Source organism: Argopecten irradians, chromosome 4 (assembly GCF_041381155.1).
Source record: "Argopecten irradians isolate NY chromosome 4, Ai_NY, whole genome shotgun sequence".
Lineage (NCBI taxonomy): Eukaryota > Metazoa > Mollusca > Bivalvia > Pectinida > Pectinidae > Argopecten > Argopecten irradians.
Genome location: NC_091137.1, coordinates 26,847,471 through 26,873,416, shown reverse-complemented (window position 1 = coordinate 26,873,416; position 25,946 = coordinate 26,847,471). Strand labels below are relative to the sequence as shown.

Genomic DNA, 25,946 nt, shown 5'->3' with positions numbered 1-25,946 from the left:
TGAATGATTTTCACAACGTATTTCATAATGGTTTTCAATAAATTACTGAAGACAAAATATGTCAAAATGTTCGCCCAGATATAGCTTTAAGACAACACTCTTTTATCTCCATAAATACACGCTAATTCACTATTTCCCCTTAGTTACACTAAGATTGGATCAACTATTCGAAACATGTTGAGTGATCTGTCGATTCCATTGTCATTAAGATATACTTACATAAATAATTTGATTATTAATTTCAGTAGGTTTGTTTGTTTGTTTGTTTGATTAATTAACGTCCTATTAACAGCTATGGTCATGTAAGGACGGCCTCCCATGTATGCGGTGTGTTGCGTGTATGTTGTGCGAGGTGCGTGTTTCGGGAGACTGTGGTATATTCATGTTGTGTCTTCTTGTATAGTGGAACTTTTGCCCTTTTTATAGTGCTATATCACTGGAGCATGCCGCCGAAGACAACAAGCAACACACCCCACCTAATTGTTAACATTTCCCGGATTCATATTGAGTTTTCAGTATGTCTGTATTTGTTGATGTTTTACACTTATGATGGCCGACATATGTTTAAGACATAGAGCTGGTCCAGTTTAGACTGTGGATTGTATAGGAAAACATGTGCATGTGATAGGAGCCATACAGTGTCCTGTTGATTAGGGCTCGCTATCATAGAAAGTGTTTACAGTCGCAATGTCATTGTCATACATATGATAAGAATTGGACACTGTAAGTGTGTAATACACATATAGTGAGTGTACTGTTTTGAACTGGAAATCAGGAAGAGATAATAAATTTTTTATTCAAGGTAGATCAACAAATGTCTTTTCCTTTAAAAAAATGGAAAAGCAAGATGAATTTAAATATTACTTTTCCAATTTTTGAAGCAATCTTTAATAGTCATTATAATTCACATCTTCAAGTACACATTCATATATTATGATCATATTTCGATAGAAAGTCGCTTGCTGTCTAGGTTTCTAATAGACAGAAAGAAAAAGTAAATGATTTCTGTTTCCAAGTTTTGGGTTAAACATATAATCCCTAATTGCAAATAACCTTTATTTTCGTGGTAGATACGGTTTTGAGAGTTGACTCCCTTGTCACAGTTGATGTTACCTGTTACCAGAAAAAAACCAATGGTGACGCCGTTTATCTAAAGGAATGCAGGTACTTTTCCGTACGATGGACCAAAATACTGGAAACTGTCATGAGATTTATAACTTTTTAATCAAGCATTAATAAAGATCCTTACGAATTCCCTCGTGGAAAAGGGAGTTGATATTTTCCGAACATTAATCTTCAATATTATATTTTTAATTCAATTCATCTTAAATTCTTGATGTATATTATTGTTATTCCACTGGCTATTAAGTGTTTGTTTGAAATTTTGGGAGAAACACTGCCCTGCAGGTAAGGCGTTAGAATTGTACCTGCTGCCCCTATTGCATGATCGTAAAAGGCGACTAAATTTAGGATCTTATCTTTTCTCTTCTTCCTAACTGACTTTATCTTTCCTAATGCCTCCCTTGGCACCGCCTCACTTTTGGCCTTGAGTTGAGCGTTCGCCCCTGTGAGGAAGGCTCTGGGTTCTGTCCGCTGGCCGAGACACACCAAAGTCTATAAAAGTGGTAGTTTCTGCTCCTGCTTGGCGCTCAGCATACAGGGAGTTGGACGACTGGTTCGCCCGATGTCAGTTTAATGTGACCGGGTGGGGTGTGTTGCTTGGTGTCTTCGGCGGCATGCTTCAGTGATATAGCACTATAAAAAGGGCAACAGTTCCACTATACAAGAAGCCACAGCATGTATATACCGCAGTCTCCCAAAAACACACACCCCGCACAACATACATGCAACACACCGCATACATGGGAGGCCGTCCTTACATGACCATAGCTGTTAATAGGACGTAAATTAATCAAACAAACAAACAAACAAATGGGAGAAACAGTAAGTGGTCTACCGCAACATCCTGCCACTCTACCTATCGTGATCACTAGTTTGTTAGACATAAAAACATTACAATTATTATCCCAGATAACACTTTGAACTATTCCTAGTTCATCTAGTTCACCTAGTTCACGTAGTTCAGCTCCTGGTTATCATACTATGACCGAGTATCAATTCTTGAAACAAGAATACCACTGAATCTCCCTTAGGCTGTGAAGGATAAAAATATACGTTATTCCAACAAGAAAGGCCAAAATATATCTCCATTGATATAGAATTGTTTATGAAACTGTTTAATTGGATATAGAATTCAAAGAGTGACACTCCATTGGACTTATCAGACAATGCATTGATAACATGAAATTATGCAGATTCGTTCCTAATTCAGTCTTCAAAACTAGCATTTTACTATCCTCATTATAATATACAATTCACTGATGTTTTCTATGTAGGCGACATGCTTCGTATAGTAGCTTCCTAACAACCTTCTTCATTTCTAAAGACATCTGTACACATGTCTTGAAATCAAGCTAAGACAACAGATATATCCATGTAAGGGGCAGTACGTTATGTAGTATATACGACAGTGGTTGACCTATATCTCCAATCTCAATGTACGCAGCGCTACGTCGCAGGGCTCAGGAACAAGGCGAATCATGCAGTGCCTTCAGGCATTTATTCTTCTTTGCGGTATGTAAACTCTCCGCCATCTGTGACCTCTGTAACAAAGCTAACTTATACTCATTTATTTACCTTTGAATTCCTCTTCTGTTCGATATTGTTTGAGTGTGTATAAATAATATTCCAGATATCGGTATTATATAATTCTTTAGTGTGAAAGAACACTAATAAGTTTATCTTCATGGGCCGGATCAGCAAAGGAAAGGAACGATTTAACGGAAAATAGTGAAACAGTTATTAAAAAACACGAGTAATTTTCCCTTATGTCAGGCAGGATTAGGAAGGAATCAAGATATGGTACCTTGTGTCTGTGTAAGCTGTCATAGCACGGAGAAGTATATTTGGGCTCCAAGACAATGATAATGGCTATATATAATATCGCTATCTTCTGAAGAATATTGGGCATACAATACGAATATGAAGATGCATATCAAAAGAAAACTTATAGTCAATATATTTTGTGAATATATCTGAGAGACGCAAAAAAGTCTTTAATACTATATCACTATTTACTATTTATCTGTTGTTTGCTTTATTGCCAAACATAGCGAAATATGTAGTAAGTCTATTTGGACAATAATAATGTTTATTGCATGGAAATAATTTCATATAGATAAAATATGAGGTAAAACACTTTGTATCAGCGGTACACTATACAATATCATATACATGTCAAACTTACCAGTAACAGGAGAGGAGTAAATGTAGCGACAAGACCAGGATTCGAAGTCGGCACCCTCCAAACACTAGCCGAGTACTCTACCAACTGAGCTGCCTGATCACCGATGATCGACCTAATCCCGCTACACTCCTCCCTTCTTTCTCGAAGTCTTCGTCCTCGAAGAGACATACAAGGTCCTTTAAAACTCCACCACCGTTGGTTATTTAGTTGGGCGCCAATTCTGTAACAGGAGAGGAGAAAATGTAGCGGTCAGACCGGGATTCGATCCCGGGACCATTCAAACACTGTCCGAATGCTCTACCGATTGTACCTGGTCACCGATGATCGACCCAGTCCAATCCCGCTACATACCTATAATAAGAAATATATAATTATGAAAAAGTAACCATTGAGTAATGCGCATAATATACAATAATCAGGATACAAGTAAACTATTTTAACCTGGACGATCCATAGGTCAATGTTATTTAGAAATATCCATGAAATATTAAGACAAAGGTTAACATAACTTAATTCAAATTTTCTTTTTCAACAGGTTTGATCAGCTGTTTTGTCGCAGTTGATGGTAATGTACTTTGTGATTTTTACTATGAAGTATATTGAAAAACATCTTTATATATGCGAGAGTGGAAATGTCGTGGCATCAGCCTCAATTTATTAGTTATATTCCTTAAAATTCAGTACATTTCCCCTTGGAAGCATTTGTTAACCACTGTTAACTTCCAAGAATATTTAGGGGGCTCAACGAAACCCAACATGTTGTTTCAAAGTGATTTATCAACCGATATATATTGATCACCGTTCGCTCATTCATTTGGTTTTTGTAATATGTGAAATATGTACAGCTCTTTTTGTGTGTTTTTAAAGACACAGAGGTTCAGTAATTTGATGATTTTGATTTTTTTTACGAAAATACCAGTATTGAACTATGCAATGAAAATAAAAAGATGAAATTAGCATGTATAATTATTATAATGGGTACCATATACTTTTTAATTCCTTAATGTAGAGTTTTAATTTAGTATAAAGGTATAAAAAGATCTGCAAATTAAATACAAATCAATGTACATATGTTTATGTATCACCGAACAATGTAAATATATAGATATTGCACAGATATTTATTTATGTGTATAGTATATAAACTGAAAAGTGAAGGAGGAGGATATTTTATAAACACCTTTCCTGAAATTGTTTTATTGTGTAAAATACAAGCTTTGTATTGATATAGAAACGACAAAGCGACCAACTAAATAAGTATACATAGATTATTGTGTAAAATACAAGCTTTGTATTGATATAGAAAACGACCAACTAAATATTTTTACATAGATCATAGTGTTAAACTTTGTTAAAGTTTTGTAATGTATTATTAAAATAAAGGAATATATATTGGGGTATTGTGTTCTATAAGTAAAGTCTAGGTTATCATATAACACTAAATAGAAAAAAGTTTGGGTCCTTCAGCTCAAACTCCAACCAGGGTAGCTATATTGAAATCAGGCGCCTTTTGCACTAAAACATCCTGAAATTCTTTTGTTCTTACATATTCCTTATCAAAATTATTATTTTGAACCTGAATCTCAATCTGAATTTCCAAATTCATATCATGGTTATTTAGGAATAATCACCTGAATTTTTTTATCTTTTGAAATTCATAATTAGCCAGCCAATCAGCGGCCAAGTTAAAAATACATCCTGGGCTCAATCTTGTATACACAGGGGCCATTTCGATTTGTCTTTTTTCATTTAGTTGGTTGTTCCCTATATGTTGAATCAGACCAGTAATAATTGCTGCGTTTAAGCAATATTGGAAAACTTTATAAAACATCCACGTATGCTGCCATACTAAGAATGACTTTCTTCCTATAGGTTTAAAATGTTTTTCCTGTGATGAAGCCGAGGCCCCAGATCAGTGCACAGAATTGAGAGAATGTGAACCGAACACAGTGTGTACTACATACTTTAATGATAATATACTTACAGTAGTATCTACTCATAACATTCATTGATGGGATATATTCGCTAAGTTGAATGGGTTGTTTTATATATCGATACCGATGGCATTATCTCGCATCATTATACGTTCTTTTAATAGTAATATACACCTAATTGGTACCCTTAGTATGTTGCTGTCTGATCTTACAAATGTTAAAGCTTCACATTACATCCGATAAGAATTTTTATTACTTTTCGAAGAACATTTGGAGTTTTGATTATCATATGAATGTACAGTTTAAACACATTATCTCAAAATCGCTTGACTCGAAATTCCGGTTTAATCAAATGCATTTTGAAGTCACGTTGTTTTTTTTCTTCTTTGTACATGTATATTAAGATCGGATGGCTCGAATTTCGATGACTCGAAATTCCGATGACTCGAAATTCCGGTTGAATTTAAGTCAATTCCTGGTCCCTAGAATGGATATTCAGCGAAAACATAGTCGTTAAATATATTATGTTATAAAATGTGTTATGTTAGTTTTATAACAAGTGAAGAATGGCAGAAACTTACATTCATTTCCGTGCTATAAGCAGTGGTACACAAATAATACACGTCTTCTATCAAAGGTGTGTTACCTGGAACGTTATGTCAGAAGATTAGACGCAAAAAAGCTCTACAGAGGGGGATGCAGACAAAACGCGGTAAGCCATTAGATATATGTTTCCACTGCGTGCATATGTATTATTGTGGAATTTCTTTGACTATTCATAACGTTTCGTTATCTTAGTCGTTGTGTTGGTAAAACCATATTTTTTTTTTACTAAAACCATATTTTACCATACATATATACAATATATATATATATATATTCAGTATCTCTGGGGGAGAGGAACCTGATCTACCAATGCACATGGTACTATTACTCTTTCACTTTTCAGTGCGTTTCTTTAAACCCTTTTCGTTTGGATTGTCGCTGCATTTGTCAATATTCATCATTTAATTTTTGGTTTGTTTATATACCCTAAACATAATCTTTAACCAGCACTACAAAAATGAATTGGTTTTATCTTTTTCCCGTCCACTATCGTAATTACATTCACTTACAGCGTTCTATATATAGATTTTCACCTGTTGTTAATCATATCACTATTATTACCGTCTTGATGTTATCATATCACTATGTCGTAATTTAGTCGTCTGTCGGGATTTTATAGGTCAAGGGATCACATCTGCCTCAATATACGTGTCAATTTGATTAACTGAAACAGATACTATGTGTTGGTATCAAGACAATCTGATTAAAAAATATCGTTGCAGATTTGCGATATACAAAAATGTATCCAAGAAAACGTACTTGGAAAGCGAGATGACTCGGCCGGAATTGTTTGTTCCGAGTGTTGTACAAAAGAGTTATGTAACCTGAAGTTGTGTCATTGTAAGTATTCCTCAGTAAATATTAGGTTGGTTTATTTATTAAGATTACCTTACAAGTGTTTGTCGTCCTTGTTGCTTACCAATAACATTTAAAAGTTCTTCTCACTAACCACAAGTGTAAGAGTCTTGATAATGGCACAGTAACATGCCGTGATATGTCACTACAAACGTTGCTCAAATAGGTGACCTTAACTTTCATTCAGGGTTACGAGGTTGAAAGATTGAACAAATCTTTGAATGGCTTCTAAATTAGAAAGACATCTACAGATATGATATTTCAACGGTTTTGATGCACAGTAGACTATCGATTGTGGCAAATCAATAAGCATGGCCACTTCATTGCTATATGAAAATGATATCGAGACTAGGTTCCAGATAAGGCTTGATAGAACTATTCGTCCTAGATTTAAACATCTACGTCACTCTATATAAAAACCCTTTTAATTACAATGTGCATAATTGTATTGTCTTACAGGAATTGTATTTTTTTTCAGTTGACACGGCCAATGAAGATGACCCAACGAAGGCAGCGCGATGCTATAGCTGTAACAATATGGACCATCCAGAAAATTGCGACCTTTCAAAGATTTGTTCTTTAACTGAAGTAAGTTATTTATGGTTAAATGCGGCTTAATTCTATCATGAAATTAGTTTTGGATCGTTTTGTTTTGAAAGCATGATTACTGTCAAGGTTTGTAGGTAGCCTACGGTATATTCGTGATTAGTCGTATTGTGAAAGCGAACAGCCTTACCCGCGAAACTGTTTACTCTTTTGCTACCAAGGAATATCCTGAAAAATACCCTTCCAAGTCTCATAATACTTAAATTTGCAAATAATTCAGCGCATTCATGTGATGGAAGCACTGCGTATTTTCCCCCATTGTGCCCCACCCTTATATTGTATACTAGTCGTTAATTTTTTTCACTACATAACGCCATTACATATTCCATTTTGTATATTCCACCATAGGTTTGAGAATCTGATGTGTGTCTCTTTCAGGTAACAAAAGTAAAAATAAACCAAGACCATGCCAATTCATTCATTAAAGTGTTGCCTCCATTTTCTCCATTTTCTCTGCGGAAGCATGTGCTGTCGGTCTGGCGTTTTGCCATATCGAAGAACACCGCATTGAAAAGGCAATCATCTGTTTCGACTCTCTTTCGGTCCTTCAGGCTTTGAAATCAAGAAACCCTAGAAACACATTAATCCAAAATCTTTTTATCCGAACATTTCGATTACCTTTTAAAACTCAAACTACTTATCTCTGGATTCCCAGCCATGTGGGTATAAAGGGGAATGAAAAGGCCGATAAAGCAGCTAAGACTGCTATTCGCTTAGTACCAACAAACATGAAACTACCTTACACCGACATCAAACCCTCAATTCAATCAGTCATTAAACACCATTGGCAACAAAGGTGGTCCACCGAAACAAACAATAAACGGTTTAGTATACAAACTACAAGCTGTTCTCTCTCGGCTCCGAACTGGACACACATATTTTTTCACATTTCTATCTATTGAGAGGGGAGGATCCACCTACATGCCATGCATGTGATTTCCTCTCACGGTTTAACATATTTTAGTGCACTGTATTGATTTTAAACACATACGAGATAAGTATTACGATGTCTCTGACATGTACAAATTGTTCCATGTCGCGAGACATAATCGTATTTTAAACTATCTCAAAGAGATCGGCATTTTTAACAATATTTTAACATTTTCTCATCTGATCATCATATCAACGTTACACTCATCGTCTCATCAACATTGTGCATGAGTTTTCTCGTGTGTTTTAACAAAACCTATTGTATCCTATGCAACATTTATAATTCGTGTTTTAGTTTTTACTTGCCTTTTTCTTATCATGATCTTTTAGATAGAGTCCTTGTTTATATCCTAATACTAATACTGGCCATGTAAGTCTGGCCCTTAATGACCTTAGATGTCGATAGGCCGTAGCACGTAAACAAACAAGCAAACAAAGTAAACAAAATATGAGTATGATGTCCATGTTATGATTATTATCCCAGTGTTGTGTGATATTTCGTGTTATATTATTACAGTACTGCATGTGTAGTTATACACAATATTTGTATTTTATCGTTTCCAAGAAATGTGGATTGGAAGGCTACTATTCAAACCTTTTCCAAAAAATACGATTCCGGAGTGACTGCTACAGGACTGCCGTAAGTGAATCAGTTTAATTAATTGATCACCGTTGGCATATTAAGTGTTGCAAAGCATAGCTTTAATGATGATTTACTCATACAAATTTAATCAAATTGAAACCTATAATCAGAATTAAATAAGATATTTTCTATAACCCAAACATGGCTTTGTACGGCTCATTTTTAGTCTAAACGATCGATATTTATTCATTAAAGAAAGAAAAGCTTTTAAGCTGTTACCTTCTTGTCAAAGCATTGAGAATTATTGGATCGCTTTAACGTGTACATCTGCCATCATGGTGTATCAATATTTTTTATCACATGTCTACATAATGAATAACAATTCTCTCAAATTCAAAGGAGTGTGAAGCTGCTGCAGAACAAGTTGTCAAATTTTCACCGGTAGGCCGGCGTCGTAGAGAAGCTGGCACGACCAACATAGTGCTCAAGTCTGAATGTTGTGATCACTCGCTCTGTAACAACTACAATCCTTTCAATAAGAGTAAGTTAACAAGGTAAATTATATTATTATGTTGCGTTAAGTTAGTGATTCTATAATTCGGGTGTTTATCAAAATTTTAGTAGTCATTGAAGTTTTGATTTTTTTTAAATTGTGCGTTACCTATCAATAATCACAGCAATCAGTTGAATGTTTTTATGGAACTTATTATGGAATTTTGCATTGATGAATCTTTAATTGTTCATATATTTTGTATTTTGTAAGAAAGAAAAAAGTCTTAATCAAAATATTTTGAATTAGCTTTGTATACGTCTTGGGAAAGTTGATATACAAAATTGTAAATAGGTTTACGCGTATTTAAGTTTCAGCAGACATGAATTAACCTTTTAAATGTTTATTATTGCTTATTAAGTTCAGTAACTATTAAGTTCTGGTCTTTGAATTGGCATCAACTTTGCAGTATATTGAACTAACAATAAATGCATAAATGCAAATTTATACAGCTAGGGGAAATTACGACAATAACGGTCCATCAAAAAACAGGACATTCCCCAAATACGTCCATGTAAAAATCACGACAAATCTTTGATAATGGTCTGTTGGTACAGTTTTTGCATAGCTGTCCCTGTTCAGCCCATTGATAATCTATAAATATATTGCCATTGGCATTCAACTCTATCTCAAAATCATTCTATGATGTGAACCAAAATATTCATAAACTCTTAACGTCTTTCCTAATTCGTCCAGACATGAAAATATAAATATTTGTAATATGATGTCCGGAAGGATGGAATGATACATCGTAAAATTTGGTCGCTATCAGTTCCAAACTAACAACCACATCTCTTAACTTTAACCAATGCGATGTGTCTGCTTTGTCATACTACATGAAACGTATTATATCGATTTGTTTCAGCCGATCACGACAGTGTTGGTAAAATCAACTCAACTAACGTTGATTGTGGTAAGCATGTTTCACATAGTCACAGATTGGAGACATTCAGAATAATTTGTTTGTCTATTCAATGTTAATGTTACCAGAGAAAAAATGTCTTGACACTTATTCTATCGGATATTGTCCGTCGTCTTGCGTCGTCCGTCGTGTGTTCGTAATTTTTTGATTTATATTTTATTTCAACTTCATCACCAACACTAATGGCAATTAAGTAAATTTATGGACAAAATTTGTTATTGCTTATGATATGGTCTACACCCTCAATGTGCTGTGGCAAAGGCAATTGCTGGTAAAATTGAATAGTTTTTGTTTTAAACATTCTTCTAAAATCAAATAATGTGATGAAACTAAATAGTCTTTTTATGTAGGGTAAAGGTACTTTACAAATCATATGAATTTAGGTATCACGTTTTCCCACGGAGGGAACTGTTTATGTAGGAAAACGTTAAAGATGCTCCGCCGCTGACAGAGCAGAAAAAAACATTCACCAATTGAACAATAATTGTGTTTAATCGTGTATATGTATGTCTAATTAACACAAAAAATAAGATTAAATAGTTCATTTTGCCTTTGGTGCATGCCCGATCAGTACTTCATTCTATATAGGATATAATTACACGTATTTTTTTCGGGATGCAATTAATTATTTTTCATATTTTGAAATTGAAGTAAAATTAGAAGCTCAAAATTGTAATGATGTAAAATAAGTAACTTTTGTGACTGAGATAAATACTAAATTATCTACTCCTGTTTTTAAAGTTGTATGGTCTATAACTTTCGCTCTTTTTGTCATAGTGAAAACTGTTTAAGTGTTATGCAAATTTTTCTCCGTCTGTCTGAGGTTTTAAATTTCTAATTTTACCACTTTTTATAAAGTTGCAGCACTGGAAGTATCTTTAATTATAAAAGTAAAAAATCTTTTTAACGTGTACACGTGAAAAATAGGCTCGAAAGATGCCGAATCATTCCGAACTCTTCCGGATATCGTCGCGACAATCTCGAAGTAAAACGAGAGTTGTGAAACCAAGAGAAAATATCAACAATTTTTCATAAACAAAATATGTGGTCGACCTCATCAGACTCTATCTACAAAGAAAATAATGCTCGCACATTACAATATTTGATAAACACAACATTTTACGGTAATGTGTAAATTGGATGTTTCAAATACTCAATCTGTGGACATATACTAGCATGATTTGCTCATATAGGCCAGAAGGAAAACGTAAACAAACACATGTGTGCTTACGCTAGTTACCTGGCTCACCACGTGCAGGTCGTGTCGAACGTCAGTCACGTGATACGATTAGGAATCCGACACAACCCGAAGTCACTGAACATGGCGGTGATTGAAGGCGCTTTATTCAAAACCAGGAATATATGATTCCTAGATTTCGGCTCTCTTATAGGCCGACATATGCTTTTGGGGAGCTAAATCATCAAGTTACATGTCAATGTTTAAATATCAAATGTTTAAGTTACATATCGTTACAGTGAAATTAGCAGCAATACAACTTTAATAATGAAAAAATACCATTTGTCAGCGGTGGAGCATCTTAAAAGGATAGTTTAAGGTCCTTCAAAAAGTTCGACAAAATCAATTACTCTATAGAAAAGTTTTCTTTTTCTTATATCTTAATGTCATTTTTTATATTATGTGATCAATTTCGTCATCACTGATGTTAAGGCAGACTGTTGGTGACAAAAAGTATTAGCATATTCCAGGTGACCGTTAATTTCTTAGGTTTCTTGCTTTGTTATATAAGGATTAACTACACACTTTATTGGAGGTATAACACAAACTTAGAGTGTACTCTTAACAACAACAACAACAACAAACAACAACAACAACAACAACAACAACAACAACAACAACAAACAACAACAACAACAACAACAACAACAACAACAACAACAACAACAACAACAACAACAACAACAACAACATACAACAACAACAACAACATCAACAAACAACAACAACAACAACAACGAAAAAAAAAAAAAACCAAACAACTGCGAAGTAATAAATGATGACTAACTTTGATTTCTGTGTTGTACCTCCATATATATTTGTTGATGTTATCCTTATAATTCAGTCGAATCCACTAAAAATGCAAATGTCTTAAACCAATGAAACGCGACGCAATGTTTCAAGCAGGATTATATTAGATAAGGGGTCCATCTACCTTTCTCAAATTAAAAATACAAATCGCAAAAAGCTCTTAATTTCGCTATACTAAATCTCGTATGCTCGAATTTGCTTCAACGAATCCACGGTTAAGGTTGCCATGATATGTTTTTAATAAGTGTATTACGAACTACGTGTATAAAGAAATGATTTTGTTGGTTTCCAGAGGTTCGTTATAAATGTATTTTACTGTGTATATGCTTTAATTAAGAAATTGTAGTATGTGAGCAGTATGCATATTGATTCAAATGATGTCAATAACATAACTTGTACAAATGTGGTTTACGAAATCAGATTCACTAGCTTTATTGAAAATTTGTTTTTCACAACAGCAACCATACTAAATATAACCAAATCAACTACAACTACTACTACATCTACGACCACGCCCACAACTACTACTACCACGCCCACAACTACAACGACCACGCCAACAACTACTACTACCACGCCAACAACTACAACGACCACGCCCACAACTACCACTAAACCAACCACAACTGTACCCACTACTCCGACACCAACAACTCCAAGTAATTGTTTTTGAAGTACTTGCGATTTTCAAATTTGCAGCTTAGGTGCTTTGATGATAATTTATTACAAACGATGCATTGGAGGGCAGTGCTTTGTTGTCTTTCGCCTGCTTTTATTATCAATAAGAAAACACGCTTTTGATGTGGAAGCTTTACAACACATGCAATGCTTATTTCGTTCTAACATCATCAACAACGATTACAGCAACAACGATTACGACTACATCAACAACCCCTACTACAACGCCTACCACCACCACAACTATTCCTACTACTACGACCACGCTCACATCTATGACTACGCCCACAACTACGACTACGCCCACGACTACAACGACAACGCCCACAACGACCACGCCTACAACTACTACGACCACGCCTACAACTACTACGACCACACCTACAACTACGGCTACCACGCCATCAACTACTACGACCACGCCCACAACTACTACGACCACGCCTACAACTACTACGACCATGCCAACAACTACGACCACGCCTACAACTACTACGACCACACCGACAACGACTACGACCACGCCTACAACTACTACGACCACACCGACAACGACAACGCCTACGACTACTACGATGGTACCGAGTAGGTCGAAGACTGATTTATTAGACGGAAATATTTTAGTCATGAAGTACCGTTATGCCGCCTTTTCGCAGCTTACGATTTACCCAGCTTCTGGTGGTTTTGGATAGTCAACAACAGCTTTTTCTAGATTAGATTTTTCATGTTTTTACGTTTTAATGTATACATTTTACGTTTAAAATGTATACACCACTTTGAAGTGTATATAAAAATTAAAGCAACATTTTCTTTAAGTGAGATGCCGGTGTTAGAATTTTGCATATTTGGAATTAATATGTTCATTGATTAAGACTTCCCGCAATTATATATTTTAACATCTGATGAAACGCTTTTACTAAAATTGAATACCCTTTTTTGATTTTCAGTATATGTCATTTGTATGTATTTTAATCATTATTGCCTTTTTACAGCGTCTTGTTACTTCTGCAACGGTCCTCCATTTTTGTGCGAGTCTCGCGTTAGGCAACAGAGGTGTAGCTCGGTCGATGAGCAATTCTGTCTCAACAGGTTCATCAACAACGATGACGGTACACGATCCGTGTTTAGATCGTACGTAGATAGCATTCAGCTTCTTTTTTTTTCTTTTTTTGTTATTTGCCTCGGAGGTTACACAGAACCATAATATGACATCATGATTATTATTCCCATGCCTTCTGTTGTCAATAATTGAGGAGAAGTTATTTTTATCTAAAAATCGGAGAAACTTTCTGCAAGTTTATTTGTCAAAAATGTCCAAACACATACTTCATTTTCCTCGGGCATTTTATTTAAATAAGCTAAATACTCGAGGTTACGAAGCATGTGTTTTGACAATTGTATGGAACTTAAAGCAACAACTTTCGACATGTATTACATAAAAATTGTCAAGTCAATGTGACCATGCATTATATATTGTATAGTGTTAAATACAACATGCTTTGTTTTTGAAACAGCTGTGGTACAGAAACTGAATGTAAGGAACAGTGGCTTGGAGCAACCTCTGATCGGCACGAATGCACCGACTATGACACGTCACAACTTCATTTGTATCCCTTCGAATGCACCTACTGTTGTACATCGGCCCTCTGTAACCACGACCTTGTACCGCCAAAGGCATCGTTGTATGTCGGACAAAAACAGGGATGACGTCACTTGGATGAACATCTTCCTATTTTCAAAATTTGAATCAAATTTCTACTTGCAAATAAATCATCATGGATATATAAAATATTTTGCAAAGTTATTGTTAAGAAAATATGCAACGTAAATAGAAATGACTCGCCACACAACATCACATTACTGTTTCTCTTCATGTTGGGTGTTCAGAAACGATATAAAGCAAAATCTGAACGTCGATTAATTTACTTCAGGTCTATCATTACAATGAAATATATGCATTTCTGTAAATTACGCCTATAACATTTTATTAAAGGATAAACTTGATAGCAGTCGGGTCAGCATCAGTTTGTTAGTATAGTACGCTAAACACGTATTCATACAGTACGTCTACATCTCGTAATTATTTTCCCATACTATTGGATTATTATTTCATGACGCACCCATACGTCAAGGTATTCTAAAGTTTGTCTACCTCGAAATCTGCATTGAAATCTATTGCTCAAATATTTATATTTTTTGAATTCATGGGTTTCGTAACAAAGTATGGTCTGATAAGGAGACTACACCCTTTTGTGGTGTTCGCAATGTTCACACATCTACAACCTCTTTTTTAAAGAGCTAAACTCCTAATCCTGAAACTATCTAAATACCATATTCATACCATATATGATTTACAACGATATGATTTATACGTGAGTGAAAACTTAGCATTAACATGGCCAGGCTGATTCATGCTTATTTTGTATTTAATCACAATCAATAGATCCCACCGATTGAATAAATGTTGTATACAATGAAAGGAAGATAAAAAAATTAAATGATCTTTATTAATGCAGAAAAGTTAGTCAGCTCTACAGAAAGACATTAATATAGATAATATTTTCAACACGCGAAAATTAACGGCTATATACGTTGTTTATCGATGGTTCTTTTTAGTAACAAACGCAAAGGTGCAACATCCTAAAATCAGCATCCCGGTACCCCCAGCACAAGCGCCGATCACCACCGTAATGCTGACACCAGACTCCGACTCTGTTTCAAAGAAACATATAGTATTAATTCCATAATAAAACTACCATGACGATATACATACATAGTGTTAATTCAACAATAAAGCTAACATGGCGTCATAAATGCATAGTGTTAATTCAACAAAAAAAATATCATGACGTCATAAATGCATAGTGTTAATTCAACCATAAACCTATCATCATAAACAGTATTAATTCTGTGATAAAAATACCATGAAATATATGCATATTGTTAATACTATGATAAAACTATCATGCTTTCATCGATATATAGTGTTAATTCCAAAATAAAACTACCATGACGTCATAAATACATAGTATTAATTTCATGATAAACATTCCATGACGTCATAAATACACAAGGTGAATTTGATGTCTAAAATTTTCATTTTTGATTCACATTGAAATGTTGGAATATTGTTTGCTTATTTTAAGACAAAGGTTTCTTACAGGCATTTTAGACTATTTAACTAGTTTGACAAAACGGGAAACCTATTTGTTGCCAACGTTCTGTGGTTCCCATATTAAATATCAATTCAGATTTTGGCACGAACATGCTCTGACTGTATATTGGATTATGGTATGTTTGTTTATTTACGATACAGAGGATTACTTTAAATACAACAAGTAAGCCATCATGTCAAAAAAGTCAAAAATATAAAACCACAGACATAAATTGTCTGCTGCCATACCTTCATCGTCGAGTGCCTCGTCGGTGTGACCATGACTGTGATGGTGGTGATTACCACCTGACAATACTTTCGGGACTAGCATTGCCAAACCTGCCAAAAGGAAGAAATCAATTATTATGATCAAAACCTGTTTTACAAAGATAGTTTCTTTGACTGATAGTTTGAATTTGAACTGCCATAAACGAATGTATATTTGTAATGGCGTCCTGTTCTTCAAATGTACATAAAATACCGATAAATCTAAATGTTGTAAACAGAACAGTAATCAATAGTCAAATTCATTGTCCTAATTTCTATGTATCTTTGAAATTTTTATTTGTTTGTTTTTCTTAATACTGAAGGATAGGGGTTTTCCACTCGGGAGGTCATAAAATGCGGTAAAACTTGAGGCTTGCCGAGAGTTTTACCACATTTTCTGACCCCGAGTGTGGAATATTTCCTTTTCTCTCATTTCATTACCTTTCCGTTAAAATACCTTACGGTCGTTCATTTTACTTTATTTTTATTACATAATTTTATGTTAAAACTATAATGAATTCTTAGAGTTTTTGGCGAATTGAAAGTTTGCGGACAATTTTTGTGTATATTATTCGTGGCTTGACCTACTGTTATTCTTGTACCCGATCACAACATACACGTATGCATACATCCACCTAAATTTATTGTGCCAATATTCAAGACGAAAGTACAGTCAAAGAGAAAGGATTGATTTGATGTGTTACATGTATTTCAATTGTAACTATAACATTGTTGACATTTTGAAGAAATAGCAATAATATAACATTGCGTGATATGAGAGAAACTGTAATGTAAAATTTGGCTAGTGTTGGGAGGTTCATAGTTTGAACCCAAGTCTACCCGACACATCGTTAACTTACATTTGATGACAGTGACCAAACCTTGATTTGAAGGATGAAGTTATTAACTTGTGCTGTAAGTTGATTGCTCGGGCCGATCATAAAGGGCAGAAATTAAATTCATATATGAATGAAATTATTTAATAAACTCACAGATCACACCGCACATAACTGTCATCCAAAACTGCCTGCGGACGGAACCCATCTCAACTGGTGGAGCAAGTAGGAAGATTTCCTGCAATTATATGAAAACTGTTGTACACTAATGTAGAGGCATTGTCAATTTTGATTAATAATACAAAGAATTCTAACCATTTCCATTTTTTAAAAGTTTGTATATCTTTATACATCTACATATTGGCGCAAAAATAATACAACAATACATATGAATGAAACTGGCCAATCTTTAGTAGGCTGCCTGAAAATTTATTAACGCATTTTCAACGCAAAAGACAAAATAAGCAAAAATAGATGATAAAAACTTAGATAAATTTATATATCGAAAAAGGGGGGCCAAAGTGGGTGAATAAAAAGGGCAAAAAAGAACATTCAAATCAGTTTATAACATGGGGGGAAGAGAGCGGGTACTTTTTTTGTTCAGAATGTCTGAATAATTAGTCTTAAGATTTCGCACTTATTTCAAAAATCCAATTTGGCTGACTGGTGAGAGTGGTTTCAGCATTCCACAAAATACCAGCGGCTTATAACAAAATATTAAATTATATTGAACCGGCTATTTGTTTTGTCGTTACTTTTGGTCTTAAACAATTTTTGCTCTTGTTTGTCGAACAATTTTGTTCAAATGATGATCTAGGACTTTCCTTTCAAAAAGAACGTCATTTGGTCATTTCATTTCAACAAATTTTATTGCAAATAATATGCAAATGGATTTGGCAACAGGCAAAGCCTATATTAGCCATCTCCAAACAAATCCGGTATAGTACAATTATCAACAAAATATTTTAACATTTAACATTACATTATGAATGAATATTATTATTAGTGTATCTCCCCAACCTATCATAGTAAAAATCTAAAAAAATCTTTTAGTTTCAGATATATATTCTGATATGCATTGCAATAAATATGTATTTTTTTCTTCATCACAATTGTCACAGCCATGCAGTAGAGTTTTTGCGTTAAAATGCGAGTGGGGGATATTAGAGTTATGTATTTTGGTTCTGAGTGATGATCTTTGTTCATTAAATAAAGGACATATGAAAAGATAGTGTTCGGCTGTTTCATTACCAAGGCCACAAGAACAAATTGGAGAATCTCTCAAATGATCGTGAAATAGGTCAGAATTTAGATTGCTAGAGGAATTTCTGAGCTGGCACAGAGTAATATTTATAATTCGAGAACCTTTGTTTATAAAGGTATTTGTTATATCAGGTTCCATTTTATTAATGTTAAAAAGGAGTGTTTTAAATTGTGCAACAGTATTAACATTCGATAAGTCAAAGTTTAAAGCGAAAGAATTAAATTCTCTAAAGGTACTTGGAAAAAAAACTAGTATAGTAACTTGCAGTTCTGCACATAGGAATATTAAAATATCTTGTCATCCTTAGTGGATATCTCTCATTTTCAGGCTGATATAAAAATGGTTGTACAATTTCAATCAAATGCTGTGGAGCAAATCCACGGAGTATCTTAAACATAAGAATAAGTTTGTGTTTTTGACGCCGATCAGAGAGAGATTCCCAAGCTAGTTCTTTATAAAGTATATCATGGGAGGTACCTCTGCGCAATCCCGTTATAATCCTAGCGGCTTCTAAGTGGACAGACTCTAACAGAAGTTTACATTGTTCAGTACAGTTATCCCATAAAACATCAGCATATTCTAAAATAGGTAAAATATAACTTTTATAAATGTTTAAAAGAGTTTTACGTGACACTCTTTTTTTAATGTTTTTAAAATATTTATCCTTTTAAATGCTTTCTGGTATACATAATCTATGTGGTGAGTCCATTTACAGTCGTCAGAAAGTAGAACTCCTAAATGTCTATGTGTGCTAGCTGTATGAACCGTGTTATTGTCAAAGTATATATCGGGATGAATGACGTTTCGTTTCCTTGAAAATATTAATGATTCAGTTTTAGTGGGGTTAAACTTTATGTCCCATTTCAGAGCCCAGGTACTTATATTCGAAAGATTTTGTGAAAGTGTATGGGCAGCATAGATTTGGTTTTTATCAATTACTTCACTAATCGAAGTGTCATCTGCAAACAATTTGCAATCACTAGTAACAATATTAGTTATGTCGTTAATATATAATAGAAATAAAAAAGGGCCTAAGACAGATCCCTGAGGGACTCCAGCGTTAACAGTTTTAAATGTAGAGAAAATGCCTTCAGTTAAAACACGTTGCTTCCTATCAGTAAGATAATTTCTAAACCACCCTTAATAATTTCCCTTTAAAACCATAAGATTCTAATTTAAATAATAGTCCATCATGCCACACTCTATCAAAGGCTTTACTTATATCACAGAAAACAGACCGGACTTCTTTTCCTTTGTCTAATGAGTTAGTGATATTATTGTATATCGAAAGAAGTTGGTTTACAGTTGAATCACCGGGAATGAAGCCGGACTGATGTTTGGTGATTACTTCACAGTCACGTAGGTAATTATAGAGATACTTAAAAATTACTTTTTCTATTATTTTACTGAAGCAAGAGGTGATAGAAATGGGTCGATAGTTGGAAATATCATTTACATCACCTTTCCCTTTGTATATGGCATTAATGTTAGCAGCTTTCCATGGCAAGGGAATACAACCGGTTTCCATAGTTTTATTGCAGAGAAGGGTAAGAGGAATAGAAATAGAGGGTGTCAATAGTTTTATGAATTTTGGGACAATACCATCAGGTCCTGCAGGTTTCTTTTCATTAAGATTAGAAAGCTGATCTTTGATATCCTGTTCAGTAAATACAATATTGTCAATCTTAAAAGGAAACTCGGGAGGAGGGGGAAGAGGATCAAGATCATTAGAAGAAGTGGAGATTGAAGAGAAGTATGTATTTAGGTGTTCCGCTTTTTCAAAAGGATGTTGGAGAAAAGACTCATTGTGTTTTAGAGGGGGGATAGACGTTTGCTTATTATCAATTTTTAATAAAGATTTAGCAATTTTCCACCATTTATCTGGAGACAAGCTATTATTATTTAACGATGATTCAAGTTTCATGAAATAATTTTGTTTTGTTTCTCTAATTAGGTTAATAGTTTCATTTCGAACTAATCTGTACCTTTCCCATTGAGTAGGTGAGTTTGAATTAATAGCTTTTTTTGTGAATGCGGTTCCTCTGTCTAATTTTTAATCTAATTGTGTTTGTAAACCAAGGCTTATCATTCGGTCGCACTGTAACTATTTTTTGTGGTACATGGTCATTTATTTGTGTGTGAATTGTTTCAACTAGAATATTATTAAATTCGTTTACATCATTATTTTGTGAGATAGATATCCAGTCAATATTACTAATATTATCATTAATCCTATCAATGTCAACACCATCATATTCATATATCGTTTTCTTATATGCAGTTTGTCTATATACTGAATATGATATACAGAAGTTAATAAGACAATGGTCACTGCAAATCGGAGCAAGAACATTTGTATCCCTTATAAGGTGATTGTTGTTAGATAGAACAATGTCAATAGAAGAAGAAGAAGTAGAAGTAATGCGAGTGGGTTCTTTAATAAAACTGTTTAGATTATGTTTTGTAAGTAATCGGCCTAGATGAGAGTGTGGCTGAAGGTTTGACATATCAACATTTATATCACCAGTTATAACTACATCATTATTATTATCATCAAAAACAATATTAAACATGTCATCTAATTTTCGCCAGTATTCTACATTAGATTCTGGTCTATATATACACCCTAGTAAGAACTTATGGCTATCTACTAAAACTTCTAACCAAATAATTTCAATATTGTTAGACTCCAAATCTCTTCTTCGCTTACAGATTACAGTATCTCTTGTATATATAATAATGCCACCAAAAAGAACGTCATTTGGTTCTCATGGCCTGAATTCAGGGGTAGCGTGGATATCAGTTAGTCAGTACCTTAGTTTTTCTTCTTCATTTCAACAAATTTTATTGACTGAAGTAAAAGATTGAATTACAGGCAAAGGCTTAATAAATTCTTTCATTAGGTGGATAAAGTGATAATATTTACATATATTTTGAAATGAATAATTATATAACAACAAACCATACAGAAGGTTACTAATGAGGTTACATATACATACTACATACATACATTCATACACACCATTCCAGAAAAAAATTAAATTGCTTTAATTCTGGTTTATTACAACCTTGTTTCGTAATGTTATCACTAAATAAGTATCAGTTACGGGCTACAAGTATGTGTTGTTAGTAGTAAATGAATAGCAGCGACATTGACAATCAATTTTATTTGGGCTTTTAAAATATCAATGGTATATTATGTTTTAACTCAGAATTGTTATCTGATATAGTTAATAGTGCGTGAATATATATAATTGTTATTGCTTACGTTCGTAACGGCGTAACAGATTGCAATTGTCTTTCTTATTGTTTGACAGTGTCTTTGTCTAATTGTACAAATATTATTATCATCGCGGCCTTATGATATATTTTAATTTTGTAGTTATTATCGTTCACTAACCCGTTTATTGTCCAAAATTGTAACCTGTATTGAACTCAGCTGTCAATAGAAAGTGAAGTCACATTTCATGTTAAAATACGTATCGGATCGCATTATGATTTAACAAATCTTTTCCATGCTTTATTTATCACTCTAGAACCGCTAAGAATATCGAAAAGCACACCGCACTTGGTCACACTAACGTGACAATACTCAAATTGGAACGCTACCAAAAAATGAACACTTAAAATATGTGACACAGAATTTTCGATTGACAATCTAAAGTAACAATAACTGTCCTGAACATAAATTAAGGTGCTGAATAGTAACTGTGACAATTATTTTCTTTCCTGTTGCTCATTTCCTTTATTTTAACATGAAAATAATGAAATTGTGAAAAAATCCTGTAAATGACGTCGTGCAACAACACTAAGCACGCCATATATGTTATCATGTATAGATATTTATTAATCAAACTATATTCAGGAGGTATTCCGTGTTGGGTACTCGAACCTGCTGAAACGCAGAGCTGGACTAGGCATGTTTCAAAACTCGCTATTTATAAATATGTGCACTGGTGACATGTAAACAAATCATGAAATTAAAAGTAAAAGCATATATATGTTGGATGTTGAGAAACAAATTTGGATTCAAACAATGTAAGAAATGTTTAATATTTATCTTTTCAAAATATTTTCCAATTTGGGTAGCGTCACATTATACTGACAGCTACCAAACCAGTCGTCCCACTCCCTTTATGCTGACGCATCTGAAGTCAATGGAAGTGTTAATTTCTACTTCTGCTTAGCATTTAGATGCTAAATAACTGTGCTGTTTCCTGTTTAGTCTTGCGACATTAAAGTTTTCGATATTATCATATTTAACGATTATTACGGTTATTATAGGACGACATAAGACGCGATGAATTACGTATGATGAATGCAAGTGAATGTGGATACTGCAGTACCATCTGTTTAATGTTTTACTTCCTTAAAAAATACTGTGGTTTTCACCATCCGGAGTAAAACTAAAATTAACGAAATGAAAACTCATATAAATTCCTATTGTGGTTTACTGGTTTACTAATTAATGTGTGCAAGATAAAGAAAAAAATAACCATCTGTGTGATAGTCCCAAACCACACTTCTCCAGTCTTTAAAGACATTAATGAGAATCAAGTATTTGTTCTAATGACTGATAATTTCAGAAAAGAAATATGTATGATATTTAGTGCAGTAGGATATCAATAAGATCGTCGTGTTAAATCAAACATTTAAAAGTTAAATTTAAATTTTCAATCGCAATAACTCTTCAAATACATTGTTATACAAAACCTACCTTTACCGCCCAAGTTCTCTGGTTGAAATGTGTTGTTCTTTTCTGAAGTAAAGTATTTATTCGTTGTCATGCGCCAATATCACGTGATATGTATTGGTATTTTACAAATATCACTTTCTGAGATAACTAAGTTATTTAAACTTAGTAAATTCAGAAAATTTGTAATTCATAAAATCTGTTTTCAAAATAAGTATCCAACATTAAAAAAATAATTATTACAAATACAATGATGCTTTGGTTTGAGAGTATGAGTGACGTAAGGAATATTCGGGGAAAAAAGGTATGACCTTCTTAGAAGCCGAGGAGGTGTGTATATTTGGCAGTTACCAGAATCACATATGACCTGTTTTAAAACTAGCGCAATTATGCTTACAAGATTGCTTTTAAACATTTTATAATTGGCCACTCTCAAAACTGAACAGAAACTAGTTTTGTGACTGCCGTAGAATTAAACTTCAGAGTAAAACATCATATAATAAAAAAAGTTTATTTGTATATCGCGCGATGGCGTTATTGGTACGAAACAAGGAATAATACATTTGGTTGAACTTGAAATATTGTCGCGACGTTTCAGTAGTAAGATATCAGATAAATAATGTATTCAACGTACGAACGAATTCAACACTCAAGGATTTCATATCAAACATTAATTCGCATTATTTTGAATATATACATTAATTAATTACCTATAACTACTATGAAATTAATTAATGATTTGCTTGGTTGGCAAATTATGCTTAACGTCATATTAACAGCTATGATAAGTTAATTTCCTTTGACATCATCTCCCTTTTGATATTGAGTTAAACTTTCACACTTCTGAGGAAGGCTCGGGGTTCTGATCCCAGGCCGAGACTCCTCAATAGTCTATAAAAATGATATAGTTTCTGCTTTTGCTTAATATTTAGCATAAAGCGAATGGAACGACTGTATGATAAAATGTCTTTAATGCTTGTTTTGTAAAGTTGTCCGGGTTGTTTCCTGTGATACTGGCGTTGTTACTGTAATTGGCCGGTATGGTGTCTTTGTTGTGGTTCAATGATGATGGAGACCAATATTGTGTCGACGTTTTATTTTTTCGTGCATTTTACAATATGCATGCAATATACATTGAAAGTTATATCAGGAGTCCAAAATGGGGCCACACACAAGGTGTGTGCTCCTCTATGTTTCTTCCTCCATCTCTCTACAATAATTGTTCAGCTCTATTTACACATAACAACGAGAGCATTGGTATCAGTATTTGGCCATGATATCCAACACCTGAAATATCTGATACATGGATAGCTACTGCATAACATAAGTAACACGCTGAACCAATTAATACTGACCAGTTTCACAATTAGCATTACATATAAGATGTTCAGGCACCACATACCATTACACAACAACGAGAAACTTATACCTATAACCCATAGTATTATGTACAGACCTGGCCAGCCATCGCATGACACTGATAACTGACAGTAAATATACGCTTAGACCTGGGACACACACGAATAGCTGTAAGTCTACATCAGTATCTTATGAAATAAAACTAATTATATTATAACTGGTTTACCCTTTGTCAGTATTGACTTTGTCTCTGACGGTGTGTTTTAGTGACATAATATTTTAAAATGCATTTAAGCAACATAATATGCAATACGTTGCATATAGGAACGGTTGTCCTTATATGACCCGAGTTATTTCATGTAAATATATCATCATATAAACTATCATCTAATCAAGCATAAACGATAAACCACTGATCATAAACAATTAGCTACTTACCAAAAACAATCAACCACTTATTATAATAGCCCAAAATACTCTGGCCCTGACACCAGACTTAGACATTATGACAGAAAGATGTATGGTGTAGGACCAGAGCGCAGGGTATCTTGGGCTATAATCATAAGCGATCATCTGCCTAGCATAAACGATCAATCAATACAGCATTTAAGCACAGCCTCCTGAATTTGATGTGATGTGGAAGCCGTTAGTTATATATAAAAAAAACTATGATTAACTAATACGAATAAGTTTGATTTAGATGACTGTGTATAACTTAGTATTATGTACGTACGCATATTTTTTTATATTAATTTTGAATTGTGTTTCAAATTTTCCACGCCTTTTAAGGCAACAGGTACAATTCTAAAGCCTTACAAATTTTGTCTGCCCTGCAGGTAAGGCGTAAAAGTTGTACCTGCTGTCCATATTGAATGTACATAAAAGGGTTCTGTCCCTTTGCCGAGATACATCATAGTCTAACAGTGATGGTTCCTGCTCCTGGTAAACGTTCAGCATTAAAGGAGTGGGACGACTGGTTTGCCGGTTGTCCATTTGATGTGACCGGTTGAGGTATGTTACTAAGCATCGTCTCCTTCAGTAATTTAGCACTATAAAAGGACAATGAGTACCAAGTACATGAGATGAAAGTCCTATGATATTTTAGGACTATCACTCTAGACGTTGTGTTTAAGCTTTGTTGTGTCATTTTATGACATTAGAGTTCATGCCCTCTTTATTCTGCTGTCACACTGACGCAGGCCACCGAACACGGCCTCCTTACAGCCTGATATTGTATCTGTTCATTTGATCAGACTTTTATGTATCGCAACAATAAGGTGTTGAATAGATGAGATCAGAATCACTCTAACATGCCATTTAGTGTACATTGTTGCGAACAATTAACCTGGTCTATCT

General features: G+C 34.1%; 1 protein-coding gene and 1 long non-coding RNA gene across 2 annotated transcripts; one reads left to right on the top strand and one right to left on the bottom strand.

Moving 5' to 3' along the window:
- Positions 1 to 2,498: 2,498 nt before the first annotated feature.
- Positions 2,499 to 14,806, top strand: LOC138321130 (uncharacterized). The gene is made up of 13 exons (XM_069264571.1): positions 2,499 to 2,634; positions 3,843 to 3,872; positions 5,179 to 5,255; positions 5,878 to 5,952; positions 6,569 to 6,686; positions 7,180 to 7,289; positions 8,803 to 8,877; positions 9,220 to 9,361; positions 10,236 to 10,283; positions 12,798 to 12,998; positions 13,204 to 13,602; positions 14,010 to 14,148; positions 14,532 to 14,806. Exons 1-13 carry the CDS (start codon positions 2,601 to 2,603, stop codon positions 14,722 to 14,724), a joined length of 1,641 nt encoding a protein of 546 aa, XP_069120672.1. The 5' UTR covers positions 2,499 to 2,600; the 3' UTR covers positions 14,725 to 14,806.
- An 820-nt stretch (positions 14,807 to 15,626) lies between these two features.
- Positions 15,627 to 23,391, bottom strand: LOC138321131 (uncharacterized). The gene is made up of 4 exons (XR_011208286.1): positions 23,256 to 23,391; positions 17,431 to 17,512; positions 16,421 to 16,510; positions 15,627 to 15,729 (listed from the first exon to the last, which is right to left on the bottom strand). It is a non-coding gene; the product is annotated as an uncharacterized lncRNA (long non-coding RNA).
- Positions 23,392 to 25,946: the final 2,555 nt, after the last annotated feature.